Raw genomic sequence first — 21,761 nt, forward strand, 5'->3', positions numbered from 1 at the left:
AGGAAAACACAGCAGCCAGAATGAATGTTGAATTTGAACTGTTGGTAAGTTCTTAGAGCACCTGCAGAGACGTTTGCAAGCATTTTTGCAGAGAATATCTTTCTTTGATCAATAGTCTGTGGCCTGAGTCCCCTAGATTTTTCTCCCTGGGCAAAAAAGGACCAGAAACATCTCCATGGGTACTGAGCTACTACTACAACTGATATCTAAGGACATTTCCTCTTCCCCCAAAGAAAGTATGCTTTGGAAACAGCAAGGCGTTCTAAAACACTCGGGAAAACAAGTCTCAGTTAGGGGGGGACAAAAGGAGCAGTGACTGTAATTAAGGGAGAAGCAGTTGTGGAACTTCTGGGGCTGTATTTAAAGGGCCCTGCAGGAACCAGGAACGAGGTGAGCGGTCACTGCTGTGGCTGGGGAGTAAAACACCGATTGCAAAGAGAAGCAAATACTAGATTTACTTACAGCCCTCGGAGCCGAAGCCAGATTTTCTCGATCTGCTCGGGTTGCAGGTATTTCAGAGAGTTGCTCTCAAATTCTTCAATCTCCTTGGTCGGCGACTCCATAGCTGCAGGTTATCGCTGGGAGTGAGGCTGAGGGAGTTCGGGCTGCCCCTCCCCTCCCCGCCTCCCGGCCGGGCTTGGGGTGGGGGGGCCCTGGAGCCTGGCCCCTCGCGCTCCGCCTTCTGCGCCCCGCAACCCCGCGCTTACTGCGGGCGGGCGGCGCGGGCCACCGGGCCCAGGTGCCTCCGGGGGGCGCCGCGGGAACCCGCCGTGGCCCCGAGCCAGTGGCCGGCGAGGGGGACTGCGCTCCGCTCGAGGAGAAAGCACCTCGGACCTCTCCGGAATTTATTTTTTTTTAAACAAAGCCACGGAAGCGATCTGTGTGGCAGCTGAAGGATTTGGGGGAGAAAGGGAGACCGAGTGGGGCGGGGTGGGGGGGGATGGTGAGAAGGGAGGGGGGAAGCGCCCTGGGGGAGCCCGAGTGGGGTGGGGGGGGGGGGACAGTGAGATGGGAGGGGGGCAAGCGCCCTGGGGGAGACCGAGTGGGGGGGGGGGACAGTGAGAAGGGGAGGGGGGAAGCGCCCTGGGGGAGCCCGAGTGGGGCGGGGGGGGGGACAGTGAGATGGGAGGGGGGCAAGCGCCCTGGGGGAGACCGAGTGGGGCGGGGGGGGGGGGGGGGGGGGGACAGCGAGAAGGGGAGGGGGGGAAGCGCCCTGGGGAAGCCCGAGTGGGGCAAGGGGGGGGGGACAGTGAGAAGGGGAGGGGGGAAGCGCCCTGGGGAAGCCCGAGTGGGGCGGGGGGGGGGACAGTGAGATGGGAGGGGGGCAAGCGCCCTGGGGGAGACCGAGTGGGGGCGGGGGGGGGGGGGGACAGCGAGAAGGGGAGGGGGGGAAGCGCCCTGGGGAAGCCCGAGTGGGGCGGGGGGGGGACAGTGAGATGGGAGGGGGGCAAGCGCCCTGGGGGAGACCGAGTGGGGCGGGGGGGGGGGGGGGACAGCGAGAAGGGGAGGGGGGAAGCGCCCTGGGGAAGCCCGAGTGGGGCGGGGGGGGGGACAGTGAGATGGGAGGGGGGCAAGCGCCCTGGGGAAGCCCGAGTGGGGCGGGGGGGGGGGGACAGTGAGAAGGGGAGGGGGGAAGCGCCCTGGGGAAGCCCTAGTGGGGCGGAGGGGGGGCGGACAGTGAGAAGGGAGGGGGGCAAGCGCCCTGGGGGAGACCGAGTGGGGCGGGGGGGGGGGGACAGTGAGAAGGGAGGGGGGCAAGCGCCCTGGGGGAGACCGAGTGGGGCGGGGGGGGGGGACAGTGAGATGGGAGGGGGGCAAGCGCCCTGGGGGAGCCCTAGTGGGGCGGAGGGGGGGCGGACAGTGAGAAGGGAGGGGGGCAAGCGCCCTGGGGGAGCCGGGCCGGGCAGGGGGGGATGACCGTGAGAAGGGGAGGGACGGAGGGGAGCAAGCGCCCTGGGGGAGCCCGAGTGGGGCGGAGAGGGGGACAGTGAGAAGGGGAGGGACGGGGTGGGGGGAGCGCCCCGGGGGAGCCGGGCCCGGCCGGGGGGGGGGGGCGGGGGTCCGACCCGGAGGCCGCGCCCCCGCTCCGCCCGCTCCCCTGCCCCGCGCGCCCGCCGCTCGCTCCTCGCGTCCCACCCGCGCTCTCTGCCCGCGCCTCGCCGCCTTCGCGCCCCGTCTCTGTTTTCCTTCACTTACCAGCAGCTCTGCTGACAAGCGAGAAAACTGACAACTGAGAAAAGTCGACCGTCGGCGCGCCGGGGCTGGCGTCTGGTGCGACACCCGCGGGCGCGGAGGGAGGGGCGCGGCCCCGGGAGCTGCGCGCACCGGCCGCCCCGCGCGCCGTCCGGGGACCCGAGGACCCCAGGCGCGCCCGAGCCTCCGCGGAGCCGGCGCCGGAGCTCTCAGGTAGGGCTCACCCACGCGCCCGCCCGAGAGCCCGCTCCACTTGGCGACATTCAGGCAATTGGTAGGAACTAAAGGAGCCACACGAGACACCTGGAAAGTCCTGATCTTGCTACTGCGAGGCTTCGTTTCTCCCTCCCGCCCCGCCCCCACCCACCCTTGGCGAGGAGCTGGGAGTTTGCACCGATTAATGTGCCACAGACTCCTCAAGAGGTGCCTGCAGGGCGATGGCTGGGCAGACGTTGAGATCGGCCAAAAAAAAAAAAAAAGTTTCAGCTCCACAAAGTGGCAACTCCCTGTGTGTCCCCCACCCCACCCCCCGACCCCAGGTCATTCGCGATGTCAGTGAAGCATAGTGCTCTAGAAGAATGGGACCAGGTATGGAGTTGGGAAAGGAGGAAGAAGGTGGGATTAAGAAAGAGACAGAAGACAGAAAAGGGGAAGATCCTGGTTCAAGTGGATTGCAGCCCTGACATCACAGAATTGGCAGACGGACTCCCATCTAGAGGAAGCCCTAGAACCTCCCTGGGCCATTTCAAAGCCTGGGACTCAGGGCTCCTGGCTGTAGCTTGCCAGGTACCCTATTCCCCTCACTGGTGGATTCCTTGAGTCGCTCCCGGCATCCTTTGACTAGCCATTAGTCACATACCTGCTTCTCAAAAGTAGGATAGAAGTAAAGGTAAGAGCTAGTTTTTCTTGATTGCTCCAGCAAAGTTACCTTCATGCAACCTTGATAAAAGAATACAATGATAGTGTCTGAATTCTATATGATCACCCATTTGGTAGTTGGCATTTATTTTCCAGAAATTAGAGGTGAGAGTGATGAGGACGGCAAGACTAACCCTCTTCGTTCCAGTGGAAGAAGGTACCTTCCCAAGGTGAGATGACTGGCCCATCTGATTGAAAAGGACATACATGCTCACCTGCCATACAATCTGAAGTCGCCTCATTAAAGTCAGTCCTTAATTTTCTGGAAGCACGTACATTATCACTCAGTTAACACATTACTACCAGACAAAGATAGGATTAAGCAGCCAATGTGTTAACATGAAATTCATCTATCTAAAAAGAACCAATTGCCTACCCAATGTCACCCCACAGGGAACAGTGACCTGCTAAAACTGGATGTTTAAAAAAAAAAAAAAAAGACATTATTTTAACAGCTTGTTTTGGGGATGCACGATGGGAGGCAGCATGGTCCCCAAATGAGGTTTCCAACTCTGTGCACCTTGGGCAGCCTGCTGTCAGCATATGGAAGTGTAGTAATGATAGGAACAGCAAACAGGTATCCAAAACCTTCTATAGTCCAAGCACTGCTCTAAGGTTCTACCCTCACATAATACCAGCAACAACTCTAGGAGGCAAATACTATTATTGTCAACCCCATTTTACAATAGGAGAGCTGAAGCACAGGTAGTTATCCAGACCTGCTAGAAAATGAACTGCCCTGGAAAAGACAAGCGTTTGAGTTATGGCTCATTACCCTATCCAGCACAAATCTGTCCCCCTCATAGGGTCCCATTTTCCACATGGTTAAAGTAAAGAATTTAGGCATAAAGATTTTTTTACAACTGTTCCAACTTCATGATTCTATGAGGTCATCTGGAGAGAACGGGGAGAAAGGAATTCTGAAAAGGGAGATGCATATTGCTGGAAACATATTTTAATTATGGTATAGTATGATTTCTCTGAGGGCCGGCCTGGGATGAAAGGATGCAATAATAAAGCATATTTGTATTCCTGCCCTCCACTATACCTGTCACCTTTTCCTCGTATGAGTGGGATTTAGATTAAGTCAGAGAAAAGCAAATTTTGAAGAAAAAGAAAAGGAATAGCCTTTCACCGCAATTAAGCCTATCAGAGAAGGAAGACAAAAATATTATTGAAAACGGTTTCTTAGAAGTATTTTTGTTTCTTTTTTTTTTTTGAACTTTTTAAAAGCGAACATGAATCAGAAAGTTAGTAAGGATATATCTTTTTTCTTTATTTTAGAGCCATATAGTTTTTGGAGCTGGAGGGACCTTAAAAATAATGTGGTTTAGAAGTTTACAAATGTTTTAAGCGACGGAATATTTTTATATAGAATAACATTTTATAAGGGACTCCAACGCACACCTCATATTGAAAACTTAAAGAAAGAACTGCTCTGATTGAATGGGGAGTAGCGGGGGCGGGGGGGTAGTACTTAGTCTCCAGGGACAGAGTCCACCTCTACCTTCTGTATATCCCATCTCTGTGTGATGAATATTTCCACTTCACAGATGAGAACACTGAGTCCAAAGTACCATAGACCATCTTAGGATTTCTTGCTCCTAATCCAGAGTTGTTTCTAAGCCACATTAGGAAAAATTTGTCTTCTCTCTGCCAAAAAAAGTATTACTCCTTTTAGATCCACCATGTTACTATGTCACTCAGATTTCATTCTTTTCATCTATCACAGGACAAGATATGCTTGACAGTTGCAGCAACATTACAAGCCACAATTTCCACAGGCAGTCCACTCAGAGACAAGCAACAGACGCAGACCCACTGAGAGACAAAAGATCTAAGAAAATGCAAAGCCACTCACAGCTTTGCTTGGGAGGTTAATTTCCATTGTGACTTCTTTACCCAGCTTTTTCAGTAAGACTTTTTAGGAAATCTTATATGGTGAAACATCACTAAATATATATAGACATGCATACATAATAAATATATAATACACATATGCGTATATACACACACATATTTATACATGGATATTACTGCCAATTTAAAAGTTCCCCAAATAAACATAGAGTAACTTAGTCTAAGTACTAGCAAGCCTCTGCATCATCAGCATTAAGTATCATAAGATCAGAGAGAGTGAGCTCCCTGTCTGTGGCAGAGTTGAAGAAGAAGCTAGATGACTATCAGGCTGTGTAGACATAAGAATGACCCCTCAGGCCCCTTTCATCTCTAAGATTTCATAACCCAATAATAATCATAATAACCACAATCACTACCCTTACCAATTACTGAACCCTCTTATATGCCAAGCATCACCTAAGCACATCACAGGTTGTTTCATTTCATCCTCAACAAAACACTTGAGAAGAGTTCATCACGCCCATTTACAAGTAAAGACAGAAGAGGCTCCCAAAGATCAGATCACTTTTGCAAAGACATATAGTTAATAAGCGGCAGAGCCAGGTTTTAAACCCAGACCAGAGTGCAAAGCTCCTGTTCTTTTCCCTTTGTTATACCACCTCCCTGCAGACACACACACAAAAAAAGACAAATAAAAGGGAATAGAACAAAGAGGGTGGGGCTGCAGGAGCACAGATGAAGAAAGGTCACTGATACAGTGGGGGAATTCGGAAAGCAGAGGTGACATTCAAACTGGATCTTGAAATCGATGAGTAGAGGGGTCCCTGGGTGGCTCAGTCAGTTAAGCATCTGCCTTTGGCTCAGGTCCAGGGATTAAGCCCCACATTGGGCTCCCTGCTCAGCGGAGAGTCTACTTCTCCTTCGGCCCCTCCCCCTACTCATCCTCTCTCTCTCTCACACTCTCTCTATATTTATAAATAAAATCTTTTTTAAAAAATGGATGAGTAGAAGTTGCTTACATGGAAGATGGGTGAAGGCAGGTGATTCCAGAAAGAGCACACTGCATGAAAAGAAACACAAGCATGAGAAGGTATGGAGTGTGGAGCTGCTCAAAAACAGTTTTACATGGCTTGGCTATAAGTGCATGACTCAGAAAATCAGGAGAAAATGCTGAAAGGGTTAGCCAGATTTTGGGGTCATGGAAGAAACTCAGGCTCTCTCCAGATGATGGAGAAATGGGGTTGCACTAGGTAGAGGAAGGCATGGTCACATGTCGAGGGTACTCACTGCCCTGAATACACAGCATACACTGAGGTCAGCTCTCCGGGAACCTGCCATGGGCATATGCAACAACCATGGGGCAACTGACAACCAGGACTCCATCAGGGGAATCCGATATCAGGCTCCTCAGCCTACAAGGAAGGAAGAGTTGCACAAAGAAAAAAGACAAAATCAGAAAAGGCACAGTATTGCCTCCCATGAACACCCATCTTCCAGCTTCCAAATTAGGACTGTTTGCTTTGATCTTCATGAAGCAAATCAGTGTCCTTGTTACATTTTTCATGATTTGGCAGCAGCATCGTCCAGAGAGTCTGTTGAGGGGGAAATTCTGGAGAAGCATTTAGGATATGGGAAGTCACACCACCAGGCACCAGAGCCCCTCCTTCCTGCTCACACCAGATGTGAGCCAGCCCTACAATATACTGTCAACAGAGGCTCTTCTCTCCCACTGGCTTCCCTTTTTGGCAAGGGGCCTCTCTGGTGACAGTCACAGGGTCTTTTCTCTCTGATGTCTTCTCATTTTGGTCTTATAATTTGGGGCAGACTCTGTGTCAGGAATCACCTCTACCAGAAAAAAGAAAATGCAAGAAGAAGTGATGAACTGCTAAGCCCAGGGGACCTCCATTCTCTGGCCCATCTGAAATGGGGCTCTGAGTAGCCACCATCTCAACTATCCAGAGTTTGGCCAAGTCAGGTAGGGAGAGTAGATAGGAGAAGAAACGGGATGGAGTCCCAGCTCGGGGTGGTCTCATGTAACCTGCACGTGACTCAGTTTTTGCCCATCTCTCTGGCAGGATCCTTCAGTTGCTGTGACAAACTCATGTAATGCTTCTAATGGAGATGGCATTTGCAAAGTGGATGACTAAGTGGAGCACTGAATCACATGTGACCTAGGATAAGATACTTCTCTTCTCTGGCCATGGGTTGAGTTAGGATTAGCAACCTCTGGATCGCTTTTCAGTTCTCAGCCACAGCCTCGCCTGAGATAACCAAGCTTTTCATGGGCCCCCAAGAAAGCTATAGGAAAATCTAGAGTCTGACCACTGGCTAGATTTGACTATATAATAAACATAACTTAAGTTGGTCAATCAGAGCCATCCACCCTGTATCTCTGAACAAAGTGATCAGTCAAAGGGTAACTAACAGGAGATCTAATACTGGTTCCTTATGAGAGATTTGATATGGCCACTGGGAAAGAGAGAGAGTCTATTTGTTTTTCCTTTGAGATAACATTATGAAGCTTGGGGTTTTTTTACCATGTAGAGAGAATATACCAGAAAAATGACACCGATACACAGAAAAACAGAGAGAATAGCTGAAGACACAAAGAAAGAAATGTTAAAGGATCTTTGGAGCCCCTTTATCTTACAGTGCCTGAAGCCAGAGGCTACCCATGGATTTTTTTAAGTTATATGAACCAAATAAATATCCCGTCCTCTCATGTTTTTTTTTTCTTTCACTTAGGCAAACTTGAGTCAGATTTCTGTCACTGACAACCATAAAAATCCTAATAGAACTCACATTGAGGATTTTTGTAGAGTTTAAAAAAAAAAATGTACGGCCAGTGCCTTAAACAATGAAAGCTCTTGTAACATAGTAGCTCCTCCCCCAGCTCATCCATCCAGTACAACATGAAAGGAAGGAAACAGGAAATGGTACAGGACTTTGAGGTGGGCAAGGCACCCAAGGTAAATGTAAGGAGACTTTTTATCTTGATAGATACCCCAATAATTTTGTTTCAATAACAGCTTAGTAATTGCCTACCAAAGCACTGCCGTTACTATAAAAGTTAGTTCTTCAAAACAATCCTGAAGTGAACAAAATACATTATTTTTATCTCCAGCTTAGAAGTCACATAAATGAAGTCCAAGAGGTCTGCTGGGTACCTTCCACTGGTCTACCCTCCAGCTACTGGCTAAGTAGCATGACAGTACCAGGATTCCTAACTCCTGGCCCCGGTACCCACTCTGCCTCTCAGAACACTCTGCCAACCCAGCAGAATTAACTTGGCTATACTAATGAAATTGAAAATTTTGTTCATGTAAAACTGCTGATGCCACAGTCAGCCAAATTCTGACCCAAATGCACATAAATCAGTGGGTTGTCTTCCTATTGCTGTAAAGCAAATTTGAATGTGGAAAACCTCGGTGCTGACAGGAACCTTAGCAATCCTTTTAGCCAAGTTGCTAATTATATTGAGAGGAACAAGCAGCCCAACCAGGTTAGATAAGGCCCAGTGCAAAAGGCCCAGTGGCAGAGCTGAGACCAGAAGCCATGTCCCAGAGCTCCATTATCCCTGAGCTTCCTTTCTGGATCTCAAGAATGGTTCTAGCTCCCATCTGAGGATTTGGTTCAATGGTTTATTCACAGATAAGAAAGAGGAATGAAAAAAAAAAAAAAAAAGAAAGAAAGGAAAGGAAAGGAAAGAAAAGGAAAGGAAAGGAGAAAAGAAAGAAAAGAAAAGAAAAAAAAAAAAGAAAAGAAAAGGAGGAATGCCCACTAAAAGTATAGGCCATTGGCAAAGGCTTCCTAAAGGGAAAAACTAAAGAAGAGAAACTCCAGGAAAGTGAAAATGCATGTGGTGGCAAGGAATCTGGTACGACAGGTGTAGGTGGCCCAAGAAAGGGCCAGCCCTCAAAGACTGGATATGCAAATTGAGGTGGGCCTCAGATACTCAGAAAGCTTAGTCCTTTTACACTCTTGTCAGTAGGAAATCATTAAAATCTGTTGAGTGTGTGTATAACAGATACAAAGCAGAATTGCGATTTAACAAGTACAATTTATAAAGAATGATAAAATTTTTTTTCAAAAATTGTCTTTAAATTGCCATGAGAGGAAAAAGATTTGCAGATTCTTGTCTCTGTAGCAGGGCGAGGGGTGGGTGGGTGGGGCGATATAGACACAATTCCCCAAACAAACGCAAGGACTTTTAAAATTTATTCATGCATTCAACAAAACAAACTTTACTGAGTGCTTACTATGTGTTAGGCGCTCTGTGACGATAGGTATACAGTGGTCAATAAAAAATCCAGTGCCTGCACCATGGAATGTCAGTCTAATTAGGGAAACAGGTAATAAATATATCATCATAAATCATGAAAAGTGCTAACAAGACAATTAACAGAGTCCAGTACAGAAAACAATAGGGGTGGGGCGTATTTATAAATAGGTTAGCATCAGCCAACTACTGCTTGAGGATTCTCTCTCTCGCCCTCTGCCCCTCCCCTGCTCTCTCTCTCTCTCTCTCTTTCTAAAATAAATAAATAAAATCTCTCCTAAAAAAAAAGTAACTCGAATGAGGAGACTCTAGACCTATGAGTCCCAGCATCTAAAACCCACAGTGACAATACTGAACTAATTCAATCAGTGATGAAGAATTAATTTCCTTGTTGGTAGTGTTACTACAGGATTCACTACACTAGTGTCCCAGAGGGCAGAGATCCCAAGTGTCCTGTCCACCACCATCCTTGAGGGCATAACAGACCAACTAGCCCATGGCCAACTGGGCTTCTCAGAGAAGGACTATGAAATTTATTTCATTTTTGGTCCAAAACAATTCCTGCCATATGAACTATATTCAAAGAGCAAAGTTGAGACATGGAAACAAGTACATCTTCAACTAGACCAGAAGCTAATTTGGGGAAAGGCCATAGGCGCTGGTCAGGTTATATTTTGGTGCATAAAAGGTTAACTTTCGGTTATCTAGCAGCTGTACCTCCAGATAAGGGAAATGTTACTTCTTGTGTGATTAAAAACATAAGGAGAATTAGGGAAAATACTCCTGACAGCATTTTCAAAATGTCCTCCAGGACACCTAAATGGCCCGTTCTATTCCCTCTGATTCTCAGAAGTGAAAGGATTTTTAAGACTCAGGAGAATAAAAGAATAATGTCTCCATGAATGCCTTCCACCCATACGCTTTTGACAGATTTGTGCTAATAAAAAAGACCCTGAAGGCACCCTGATCTGGCCCATAACCCTCATACATACAGATGGATAGACTCATCAGAAGTTGGTAAACGCTTATATTTCTACTTGTGAGATATAAATAGACTCCTATAAGCAGGGAGTGGGACCTGATTTACCAAGAGGAATGGAAATTTATGGGCACAATTTGAAAGTAATTAGCATGCACAGCAAATCTTAGCCAGAGGCTCTACAAGCCCTGGGTGCCACCAGTACCACCATGGAACTGCGTAGACTCCCACAGGAATACTTCTGTAGCTTCTCCACCGCCTGGGCTAAATCTAAGTAAAGAAATGAAAATCATTCTCCTCAATGGGATTTCAGAAGCTCTTAAGAATTTAAGCCAAAACACTGAAAAGAAAGAGTGCTGAGCCCTTGGACATAGCTCCAAGTCACATCAGTTAAGATCCTGTTAGCAGCCATTCTGCTTTCACTGTGGGTTAACCAAACACAGCCTCCCACACCAGTCTCTAGGTAACAAAGATTCCACTTCATACTTCCTGTGCCCACTTGGTCACAAAAGGGAATTGTGAAAATCAGTCCCCACCTCACCCATCCAGACAACATAGCAGGAGTACCCTCTCCATCCTGTGCAGAAATCAGTCTCATTTGCTATGGAGGTTCCAGTTATAATGATCACAGCATCCATTGCCCATATACTGCTATTCTATAGATGACTCTATCAGAAACCATTCGGCTGGATCAATTCCAAGCAATTCCTAAAGATACTACCATTGCCTGCGACTTGGGACCACATTTCCTATTCACTGACTGCAGGATTTATCAGTCTCTAACCACGTTCTAGAACCCGCTGGTCAGAGAGGAAATTTTAACGCATGCACGACCCTCTGAAAATCCCTCCACCTCCCATTGCAAAATCAAACTTGGTGAAGGGTTTATTGACAGAGGGGTGGTCATTTACTACCGGTCATCTTGGGCGCTTTACTTGATTACTTTGGCTCTTAGGAACAACAGTCTCATCGAGGTGAAAATGTGCGTACATCAGAATATTGGCAGGGGGACTTACATCATTCAGTTTGATTATAAATTTGATTAAAATTGCAGTGATAACCTACCGCCCACGGTTACACTCTAGCCCTGGGGAAACCACGACTAATAAATGCATCATCATAAATCATCTAAAACTTAAAGGAAAGGAGGTTGGGGGGAAGGGGAGGGGAAGAGAAGGAAGGAAAGAAAACCACTCCTAAGAAAAGCTACGGAAATTTAAAGGCCAAAAAAAAACAACAACAACAGCAACAAAACAAACAAACAAACAAAAAAAAAACACTTCTGAAAATATAACGATTGGACTTTTCTTTCTCTCTTTTTTAAACCAATTAAGCAGGTGCTTCAATCTGAGTGTTTATGAGAGTTTGCTGTCCAACGGTACGTGCGAACGCGAGACTCTGGGCATCTTGGCCGCGGCCGGCGCCGCATTATTTCGCGCCTGTTGGCTGAGCCCGGGGTCTGCAAACATTCGGGATCCGCTTTTCTTCCTCGGTGGCCGCGGGTGGCCAAGGTGGCCGGAACCCCGCGGGTCCAGGAGGCTCCGTTTGTCTGGCTGCTGCCAAGGGTGCGCAATCACTAAGCCGTCAGAAGGCGCTTTCAGCGCTGCAATTGATAGCGCTGTGATTGATAGCGCCCCAGAGGCTCGGGAGGTCGCCAGGGCTGGGGGGGGAGAGTGGCTGCAGGGGAGGGTGGCTGGAGGATGGTTGCTGGAGGGGAGGGTGGCTGGGGGGGGAGGGTGGCTGGAGGGGAGGGTGGCTGGAGGGTGGTGGCTGGAGGAGAGGGTGGCTGGAGGGTGGTGGCTGGAGGGGTGGGTGACTGGAGGGGAGGGTGGCTGGATGGGAGGGTGGCTGGAGGGGAGGGTGGCTGGAGGGTGGTGGCTGGAGGAAGGGTGGCCGGAGGGTGGTGGCTGGAGGAGAGGGTGGCTGGGGGGGAGGGTGGCTGAGGGGGGAGGGTGGCTGGAGGGGAGGGTGGCTGGAGGGGTGGGTGGCTGGAGGGTGGGTGGCTGGAGGGGAGGGTGGCTGGAGGGGTGGGTGGCTGGAGGGGTGGGTGGCTGGAGGATAGGGTGGCTGGATGGGTGGGTGGCTAGATGGGAGAGTGGCTGGGGGGAGGGTGGCTGGGGGGTGCTCCGTGGAGGAAAACCCCTTTGCCCCGCCAGCTGTGTTCTCGCTCCCAGCGGAGCACACTGGCCTGTCCCTAATCACCCGTGAAGTGGTGCAGGGGGACGTGGTGCAGAGGAGGGGCAGGGACAGCGTGAAAAGAACCCACGGGGACGACCAGCTGTGACTCATGCTTTTCACCTTTGAAGGGAAGTAACATTTTGGAGCAGGATTCCACTCTGGCCTGCCTCCAAGGGACATGAGAGAGAGAAAGAGAGAGAGAGAGAGAATGCCCTTCCTGTTCCGTGCTGACAAGGACCAGCCCATGCAGCTGGAAGGAAAGGGCCAACATCAACAATGCGTGGGGACAGTGGCTGACATGGTTTTCAGCTATCTGGATAATTGTGCAGTTGTCAAAATAGAGCTCGAAAAGGCCATGTGCGTACAGAGCCTTCACTGTTACTGAAAGGGCAGGCTCTTAACCCTGCATAGTATCCAGAGGACACCTCCAATCTCTCCTGTCCCCCCAAAGTAATTATTTGCTACCAGTATGAGTTAGTAATAGGAGGAGGAGGAGAGTAATAATCATAATAGCTACTGTTCGTTGTACGTAGTATGTACCACCCTCTTTGTAAGCATGGCAACCCATGACACCTTCACGGGGAAACTTAACTTGCCCGAGGTCATCTAGTAAGTGGCAGAACAGGATTTAAACTGAAATTTGTCACTGGCCCACCCACTGTGGTGTCTCTCAAAAGCAGATATTTTTGTGTAAGTTGGAAGGCTTAACTGTGTCTGATTGACAAATGGCCCTCTGACCCACAGCCTTCTGACAACGGTTTGATGATTTTGCAGTTGCACACCATTTCAAGCCATCTTTTTTTTTTTAACATTTTATTTATTTATTCGTGAGAAATAGAGAGAGAGACAGAGAGAGAGAGAGAGAGGCCGAGACACAGGCAGAGGGAGAAGCAGGCTCCTTGCAGGGAGCCCAAGTGGGACTCGATCCTAGGTCCCCAGGATCAGGCCCTGGACTGAAGGCGGCACTAAACCACCGAGCCACCCAGGCTGCCCTCAAGCCATCTTTAAGTAGCTTTATAGACCAGAATAAGGAGAGTAGAGAAGTGACCACTGACCCAAGACCACACTTGCAGACAGTGGCAATATGCTGAAATGAGAAGGACCCTGCAGTGAGAAAGTTAACAGTTAGTGTCCTAGCAAATTGCAAGTACACCAGAGGGTAGTATTAACCCTAACCACCCTGCTACACCACATTAGATCTGCAGTATGTGTCCATCCTCCCTACCTAAAACTTTGAAACTTTGTACCCTCTACCCAGCATCTCCCCCTTCCCCTGCCCTCCTCACCATCCTGGCAGCCACTGCTTGACTCTCTGCTTTTATGAATTACGCTAAGAGGGTAAATTTTTTTTAAAGATTTTATTTATGTATTCATGAGAAACACACACACAGACAGAGAGAGAGAGAGAGAGAGGCAGAGACACAGGCAGAGGGAGAAGTAGGCTCCATGCAGGGAGCCCAACGTGGGACTCGATCCCGGGTCTCCAGGATCATGCCCTGGGCTGAAGGCTTCGCTAAACCGCTGAGCCACCAGGGCTGCCCTAAGAGGGTAAATCCTAAGTGTTCTCACCAGCCCCCAAAAAAGTGAGTGAAGTGATGAGTACGTTAATTAGCTTGATTGTCATAATCATTTCACAATGTATACATGTATCAAAACATCACATTGTGCACTTTAAATACATACAATTTTTATTTGTCAATTATATTTCCCTCAGTAAACCTGGAGGGAAAAAGAGCCTATAATTGGCATTATGGGAACTGGGTCAGTCATTCCTCTAAAAGTCTACAAATAGAGCCTCACCTTCAGAAAGACACGACACCGCCATGCCGTGTACCATACGGGTTTCCCAAGAAGGCATGCTCTCTTCCCAAGGGTTTCCAGTGACTAAAAGGGAACACACTGTGAGGGACTCCAGAAGGAAACCCTGCATATCACACACCCAGGAAAACCTCTCTCACCCACTCCGTGGTCTTGCTTTTGCCTCTGCAGCACTTTCCTCCAGAGATCACAGTAAAAATGTTACTGGCTTGCTTCGTTACAGCAGGACAAATACTTTCTTGGCATCATTTTCTTGTCTTTTAAACTTCTCTCATTCCTCTCATCTAATTTCTCTGTTGCAAGAAATGAAAAGCAAGTGTGTTTCTGGAATGGTACATGCAAATGAAGAGACAGTGATGGGAGGCTGAGATGAAACGCACAGAGCTGACAAGGCAGAGCTAAGTGAGCCAGCAGGCTCATCGTTGATAACACAAATAATAATGATAGTAATAGTAATAATCCTAACAGCAGCACTTCTGCATTTATCTCCTTGTGGGACGGTCCTTTTCTCAGGCTTCCCAAATCAGAACAGGGAATTATGCAGAGACCCCGAGGGGCTCTGCCCTCTGTGATCTCTACTCAACCCAGATTAATGAAGCATTCATAACACCTGTGCTTACACTTCTCACACTGTCATCCCAGCCATGTCAGGACTGGTTTCATCTGCGTCGGAGCAAGCCTTTAAATTCCAGCGGCACCAGGGACTCAAAAGGCAATGACCTTGACATACACAGGCTTTCCTCTCACCACCCAGGAAGCTGGGGGCTCAGCACCAATACCACACAAAAGCCACCTTCCACCCTGGAATTAATCATCATTTCGGAGTTTCCATTACAAATCTTTGTTTAGAGAAGCCCAGAATAGTGAACCAATCATGAGGTTTTAGAGTGGTTTTAAACTTTTATGGATCAAGGACACTCTGAGAATCTGATGAAAGCCACAGAGTTTCCTTCTACCTATTTAAATAAAATGTGTACACTCTGATTTGCATATATAAGGAGACTCTTGGACTCTCCTGGAACTCATCCGGGCTCCTTTCCCAAAAATCCTGTGGTTTAATGAGGTGTGTGTGTGTGTGTGTGTGTGTGTGCATGCATTTTAATCTAGTTTGCTCTTCTTACCCCAAAAGGAAAATGGTATGAACTAAAAGGAGAAGATAACTAATAAAAGGTATAACTCAAGTTTTCAAAAAGGGAATGTATTTAGTGAACACCAAACACATGCCAAATATTCTACCAAGTATAGGATACATTTTTGTGCATTTAATCCTCTTTACAACCATTCAACAACAAGGACTGTTTTACCTATTCACCTCTCCCTCCCCAGTGCCTTTCACAGCGGTGGGACCCCTGATTACTTGCTGAGTGAATGAATTATTACTATTTTGCATATAAGGAAACTGAGCCTCTGAGAGGTTAAGCAACTTCTACAAATCGAACAGGGAATAAATGCTACTAGGGATGGGATTTGAACTCAGGTCTGCTTGCTCTCTTTCCCCTGTGCCTTGATGAACATTTGGTATAAGAGACTAAAGCAAAGACATAAAAATGAGATGCTGTGTTGATAGCCAGACTTGTGGGGAGGAGGAAAAGCAGAGTAGGTGGGCTGGGAATATGAGGAGGGGCCAGGGCAGGTCTCAGTACAGGGACCAAGGTGGTCCATAGTGTCATCTCTGGAAGTTGAGATATGAGCAGAGCCTGGAAGGAGATGAGAGGACATGCAAAGTGGAGGAGTATGCCAGAGAGGGGAACAGTGAGGGCCGGGCCATAATCAGAAGTATGCCTAGTGGCTCAAGGAAAAGACGAGAGACGGGGGAGAGTCATACAAAGTGAGGTTGGAGAGGTGATGGGCAGGCAGGGAGCTGCAGAAAGCTCATGTGTCAGTCATGACAAGGACTGTGGCTTTTACACAGAGTGAAATGGGAACTCACTGCAAGATTCGGAGTGGGGCAGAGGCATGATGTGACCTCCGTTTTGCAAAAACCATTTTGGTTGTTGACATGAGGATGGAGGGTAGCAGGGCAGAGAGTAGGGTGGGGAGACCGGGTGTGAGGCCACATCCAGATTTTCAGGCAAAACATGATGATGACTTGGCCACGGTGGTAGCAGTGGAGATGGAGAGAAGTATATTCTGGACTAGTGAGAAAAGAGAGGCATTAAGGATGACTCCAAGGTTCGGAACCCAAGAAACAAAACTGACATCTGTTCAGGCTCATCCCTACCTTCTAAGTAGGCAAAAAAGCCTGCTCTTATTCTCAAGACTTCAAAACCAACCTGAGAAAAAATAATATATTTACAGTTTCCGAGTACATTTCTTTCTTTTTTCATGAGATATTGTGTGTGGCCTTATGAGAAAAGAGGAATGAGTTTCTTAAAAATTGCATGTTCTTTCACTTTTGAGTTTTAGAAAGCAAGCTTCGAAAAATGTTTCCTTTGTCTTACTCCCTATCTTCATATCTAAGGCTGCATGACCTTCTCTCCTGCTCCGCTGGACGCCAGGCCAGTACTTGAATGTGCTCCTGCTGGCCACTAAACACAGAGCTTCCAAACAGCTTTCTGAAACAGGGAGCTCTAGGCGGATGCTGACTTCCAGGTGACCCGAATCTGACACCAGGAGTGAGAAACCAGGGCTGTCCCCTCTCCTCCCATGAAAAACACAGGCATTCCTGGCTAGCCTGGGCTGCCAGGCAAATGTCGAGCCATCAGCTCTGGACACAATCAAAAGTAAATGTGGAGCTCGCTTCCGGATCACACTGTGTGGCCAAGGAGACAGTCTACTGGAGGTTAAAGCAAAAGTGCTGAAGGGTTTGCAAAGGGTAAGTCTCTCACTTACTTACATCAAGGATTCACTTAAAAAAAAAAAAAAAAAGAAAGAAAGAAAGAAAAAGAAGAAGAAGAAGAAGAAGAAGAAGAAGAAGAAGAAGAAGAAGAAGTAGTAGAAGAAGCAGCAGCTAAAGTGGAAAAGCCAGGATGATAGAAAAACTGTATTTTTGTAAAAAAAAAAAAAAATGTGTTGCACATCTACTGTGTACATGACACTATTATTTTCCTGAATTCCACACAACATTCTCAGTAGCCAGCTTTATTTTCACCATTGTTCTGAGAAGGAAAGATTAGAGAGGTCAAGTAACTTGCCCAAAGTGACCCAGCAAATCGGTACAGATGTCTGACCACAAACAACAGCTTCCACCATCGCTGCCTCTAGGATGACCGGCCATCCCCCATGTGCTTGGAACTGAGAAGGTTCCCAGGATGCAAAACTTTCGGTTGAGATGCAGAAAAGTCTCAGGAAAACTGGGACAAGAGAGTCACCCTCACTGCCTCTTGAAACAAAAATATGCCCACAAAAATGCAGTCATTTCATGAATAACCTAGAAAATTCAATAGAATAAAAACATCATTGGGAAAATCTTTTTTTACTTTTTATTTATTTTATTTTATTTTTTTCATTGGGAAAATCTTAAATGCACACTTTTATTTAAGGTAAATACAGGCTCCGAGGGGGTTCTGCCTTTAAGAAGAGCAGGTTTCTTTCCCACCCGGTTAATAGCCAATCTTCTGCAATCACAAGAGGGAGGCCTTGGTGAGAATCTGCTGCAGAACATTAATCCCCAATTTCCTACACTTTCAACTCCGCACTAGGATTGGTTCCTCCAGCTGGCTCCCAAAGCAAGCTTGCCAGTTGTGAGCGTTCCCACATCCAGTTGCCTTTTGCATCTGTTTGCTGCAAAATGTCAACTGCATCTCTTGCTCAGGTCATTATAATTTATACCCCTGACCAATCTACCCAATGTCTTGCTGAAGGGCCATCAGTGAATTCGGCTCCCCAGGATAAAATTCAGCAGCTTAGAAAGGTGGTAGCATTTCTCCAGAGCCCGGGTTCCCCATTTGCTAGTACTGCTCCCTCACTCATTCTACAGACATTCATGCCAACTTTGAGCCAAGCCAAGTGTCATTGTCTTCATGTAACTTGTCAATCGGCAAAGGACCCTCTTTTCAAGGAGTCTCGTTGGTAAGGGGTCCTGAGACGCAGAACTTGACAGTTGACACAGAAGATTCATCCTCCTCTTTATCATCTAGTGACTCAATCAAAGGAAATGAGGGGTAAAAATAAGCCAGAATAGTTGAACTGTTGCACCAGGTCCTGCGAGCTTTGAACAGCCAGCCCAGCTGTGCCTGGGGTGACAGGCGCTAGATGTGAGTTTACATGTTTTGGACACTGCTGGCAGGGTGGGCCCAAGGGACAGAAGAGCCCTTCCGTACACCCTCTCCACGGGCTGGGGGCATAGGAAGGCACGCTCTCTGGCTCACCTCTTAATCTCAGGGCTAATGCCCAAAAGGCTAAGAAGGCTGAGTGTGTCGCTCTGACCCAGAAATAGACGGAAAGGGAATCCACCAGCAGGAATCTCTTCCCCCTGCTTATCTCTGCTCGTCGTGCTTTTGCAAGTCTCCCCCATCATAATGATGTGCTGATAAATGTTGAATCTGGTGCAGGGTGAGCCCTTCTTTGTAGCATTTGCTGATTTCTGCAGTATAAATACTCCCACTGTGGCCAGTTTCAAGCTACCCATATGATGTCATTGAACACAGAGGTGGGAAGAAATGTGAACAGTCACGTCCAGCACACGTGACTGAGACCCCCACACCAAGAACAGCCCCTGAGACCCCCACACCAAGAACTGAGTGCCTTATCCTGCTTTAGTGCTACTCTTCCTATTCTTGAATGACGGAGGAGGGAAACTGTGCTTTTGTCGGAATGACCGAACCACAAAGGCAGACGAGGGAGTGCATGACACTTCGCTTGACGAGAGTGGAGGGTGTGTGCATTTCTACTACTTCAAGCCAAGGAATTTCTTTCTCTTGTGCTAAACAAGTTCACATGTTTTAGTTCAGTACAACTTACAAAACTGCTGTGAAAGAGGGGAAGCAGTTTTTATTACACAAATAAGGAGACCACCTCCGAGTGGGTAAGACTGCCAACCGAACAACTAAATCTGAGTCCTGAGCCCTATTTATTATTTATTCATCTGTTTGCATCTCCCCAGAGAGGAGTCCAAGGGTTCTGTCTACAGTATAGGTATGATGATGGGGCTCCCCTGTTTTCATTCTTCCACTGGCTCCCTATCAATCATAGGATAAAGTCCCAGATATGTATGTAGGATGGCACAGAGGCTATCTGGCCATGATTCCACTTTTCAGCAGCCCTGCAATCTCATCTAAACTCCAGCCACAATACTTGGAATTTCCATAAAATGACTGGTTCCTTCCCAATCTGGCCTCAAGTTTTACCTTCCACCCCCACTATTTGGGACACTCCTCCTTTCATTCATCCATTATCTCCAGCTAAGATCTACATAGATTTCTACTAACTTATTGTTCTTTTTTCTTTAAAAGGCACTCTGCCTCCTCTAAACTAAGTAAACTATTTGAAGGCAAGGGCTGGGCTGGTTTGTCCTCCAGAACATATGAGAAATGTTTACCTGCTGAAATCACCCTTTTATTTTATTTAGAAAAATAGTCCTGGGACACTCAGGTGGCTCAGTAGTTAAGTGTCTGCTTTTGGCTCAGGTCATGATCCTGGGGTCCTGAGATCAAGCCTCACTCGGGCACCCCATAGGGAGCCTGCCTCTCCTCTGCCTATGTCTCTGCCACTCTTTCTGTGTCTCTCATAAATAAACAAAATCTTTTTAAAAAATAGTCCTGCCGCTCGGAAAGACTTCTGCGTGCTTAAATTGCTAGAAGACAGGAAATCTCCTTGGGAAAGCAAGTAGACAGCGGTGGCATTTCTGATGAGGCTGAAGCCAGACAACAGTCAAAAACCATGTTCCCAGGACAGGCAGTTCCGGCACCATCTATGGGCCCACATCAAGTCCTTCCTTCACTGACAGTCTCTTCCTCTCAGACAATGGCAATGGAGCTGTGTCACTCCCAGCAGGACTGGTCTGGCCTTCACTGCTGTGCCACCATGAGCAGCTACAGAGGTTATGTGGCTTGGCCAGAATCACACTGGGTCAGGGAATACCAAACAAGACACAAGCATTTGTTATCATAGTTCTACAGCCCACCGGCGGGCTTCAATGTGTGGCTCTGTGTCATCCTTCTCATGCACCCAATGTGCTGCTTCTAGCATGGATGTTCAATTAAGTTTGCAATCAGATTGCTGCTTCTAGGGAAGCTGCTGTTTCTGCTTCTTAAACTTTAGAACAGGGTGCATATGCAAATGTATATGTCCTCCAGGTCTTCACCCCAAATGAGACTTTAACAAACAAGACTGTAAGTAAAATGCTTATAGAATAGCACACAGTCCTTCACACCTGGCCCCTCTCCAGTCTCAACAGGTACCCAGTGCAAACATCTATCCCATGCTTAGGCCAATATTTCCCATAATACTATGTTGCATGGAGTTCTAAACTGGCATCGTAAATGGCCTTTGGTCAAATAAATCTAGAAATGCTAGGTTACAAAACAGGAAGAGGGTTTACTGGAGGACATCTGAGAACTTTATCATGCTAATGCGTATCATGAACCTCCAAAATGAGGTATAGTATGCAGTATTCCCCAGACTTAATGGACCATGGACATGCCCACTCACCTGTAGGGACTGATGCTTTCCCAATATAACTTTGAGAATCCAGTTCTAGCCTCATGAATTCATTCAATCACTGAGCAGGTGAGGCACTTCAATCAATACCAAGAAAAGAAAGCATTAATGTTTTGGAAGATTTTTTTTTCAAGCCCTCATACAAGGTGAAGTCAGACAACAGAATGTTAAATAGAAAATGTTAAATATCTTCAAAATTTTTTATTCCTAAGCTATAAAGCCAAATAGCGCATCAAATCCTGCCAAGAGAATAAACTATTTATTCCTCCTGACATCTTAGGATTCTCTTATGGTAGAAAGAACATAGACTTGGGAATTAAATACACCTGCATGTATATCTTGGCTCTGCTCCTGTTCACTGGCTCTAAACTGCCTTACAGGGCTGTGGTGAGAATTACATAAGACAATGAATACCATCACATAACAAAAAGTAATTAATTCATGACTTAAAATTATTATTTTTCTATGATATGGATAACATCCCACTATGTCTTACGCAAATAGCCCATGTTCTGTCTTTATAAAAGTGATGATTCTATTCCAAGCTCTGCTTTATGGCCTTGTACAGGACAAATCTGTATTAATAAAGACTTCTCAGAGAAACAGAACTAATAGGATATATAAATGATCATATATATGTATATACAGTTGACCCTGAACAGCACAGATTTGAACTATGCAGGTCCACTGATGCACAGATTGTTTTTGTTTGTTTGTTTGTTTTAAGATTTTATTTATTTATTCATGAGAGACACAGAGAGAGAGAGGCAGAGATACAGGCAGAGGGAGAAGCAGACTCCATTCAGGGAGCCCAACGTGGGACTCGACCCCGGGTCTCCAGGATCAGGTCCTGGGCTGAAGGCGGTGCTAAACCACTGAGCCACCAGAGCGGCCCCAGATTGTTTTTGATACAGTACAGTACTACCAATGTATTAT

The 21,761-nt window shown here is 47.3% G+C and overlaps 1 protein-coding gene across 6 annotated transcripts in view; it reads right to left on the reverse strand.

The window, feature by feature from the left end:
- PDE1C (phosphodiesterase 1C) overlaps positions 1–21,761 on the reverse strand; it is a 488,275-nt gene that overhangs the window by 296,449 nt on the left and 170,065 nt on the right. Inside the window, exons 1-2 of one of the 6 annotated variants that reach the window (XM_038557259.1) lie at positions 2,197–2,323; positions 463–565 (exon numbers count right to left, since the gene is read on the reverse strand). The exons of 4 other annotated variants lie outside the window; for them this stretch is intronic. In XM_038557259.1, the coding sequence (XP_038413187.1) occupies positions 463–563 (101 nt within the window). In that variant the 5' untranslated portion in view covers positions 564–565; positions 2,197–2,323. Of the gene's footprint in view, positions 1–462; positions 567–2,196; positions 2,324–21,761 lie in introns of those variants that run through there. One more of the 6 variants, XM_038557261.1, reaches the window with a different exon arrangement.

Source organism: Canis lupus, chromosome 14 (assembly GCF_011100685.1).
Source record: "Canis lupus familiaris isolate Mischka breed German Shepherd chromosome 14, alternate assembly UU_Cfam_GSD_1.0, whole genome shotgun sequence".
NCBI classification, from domain to species: Eukaryota; Metazoa; Chordata; class Mammalia; order Carnivora; family Canidae; genus Canis; species Canis lupus.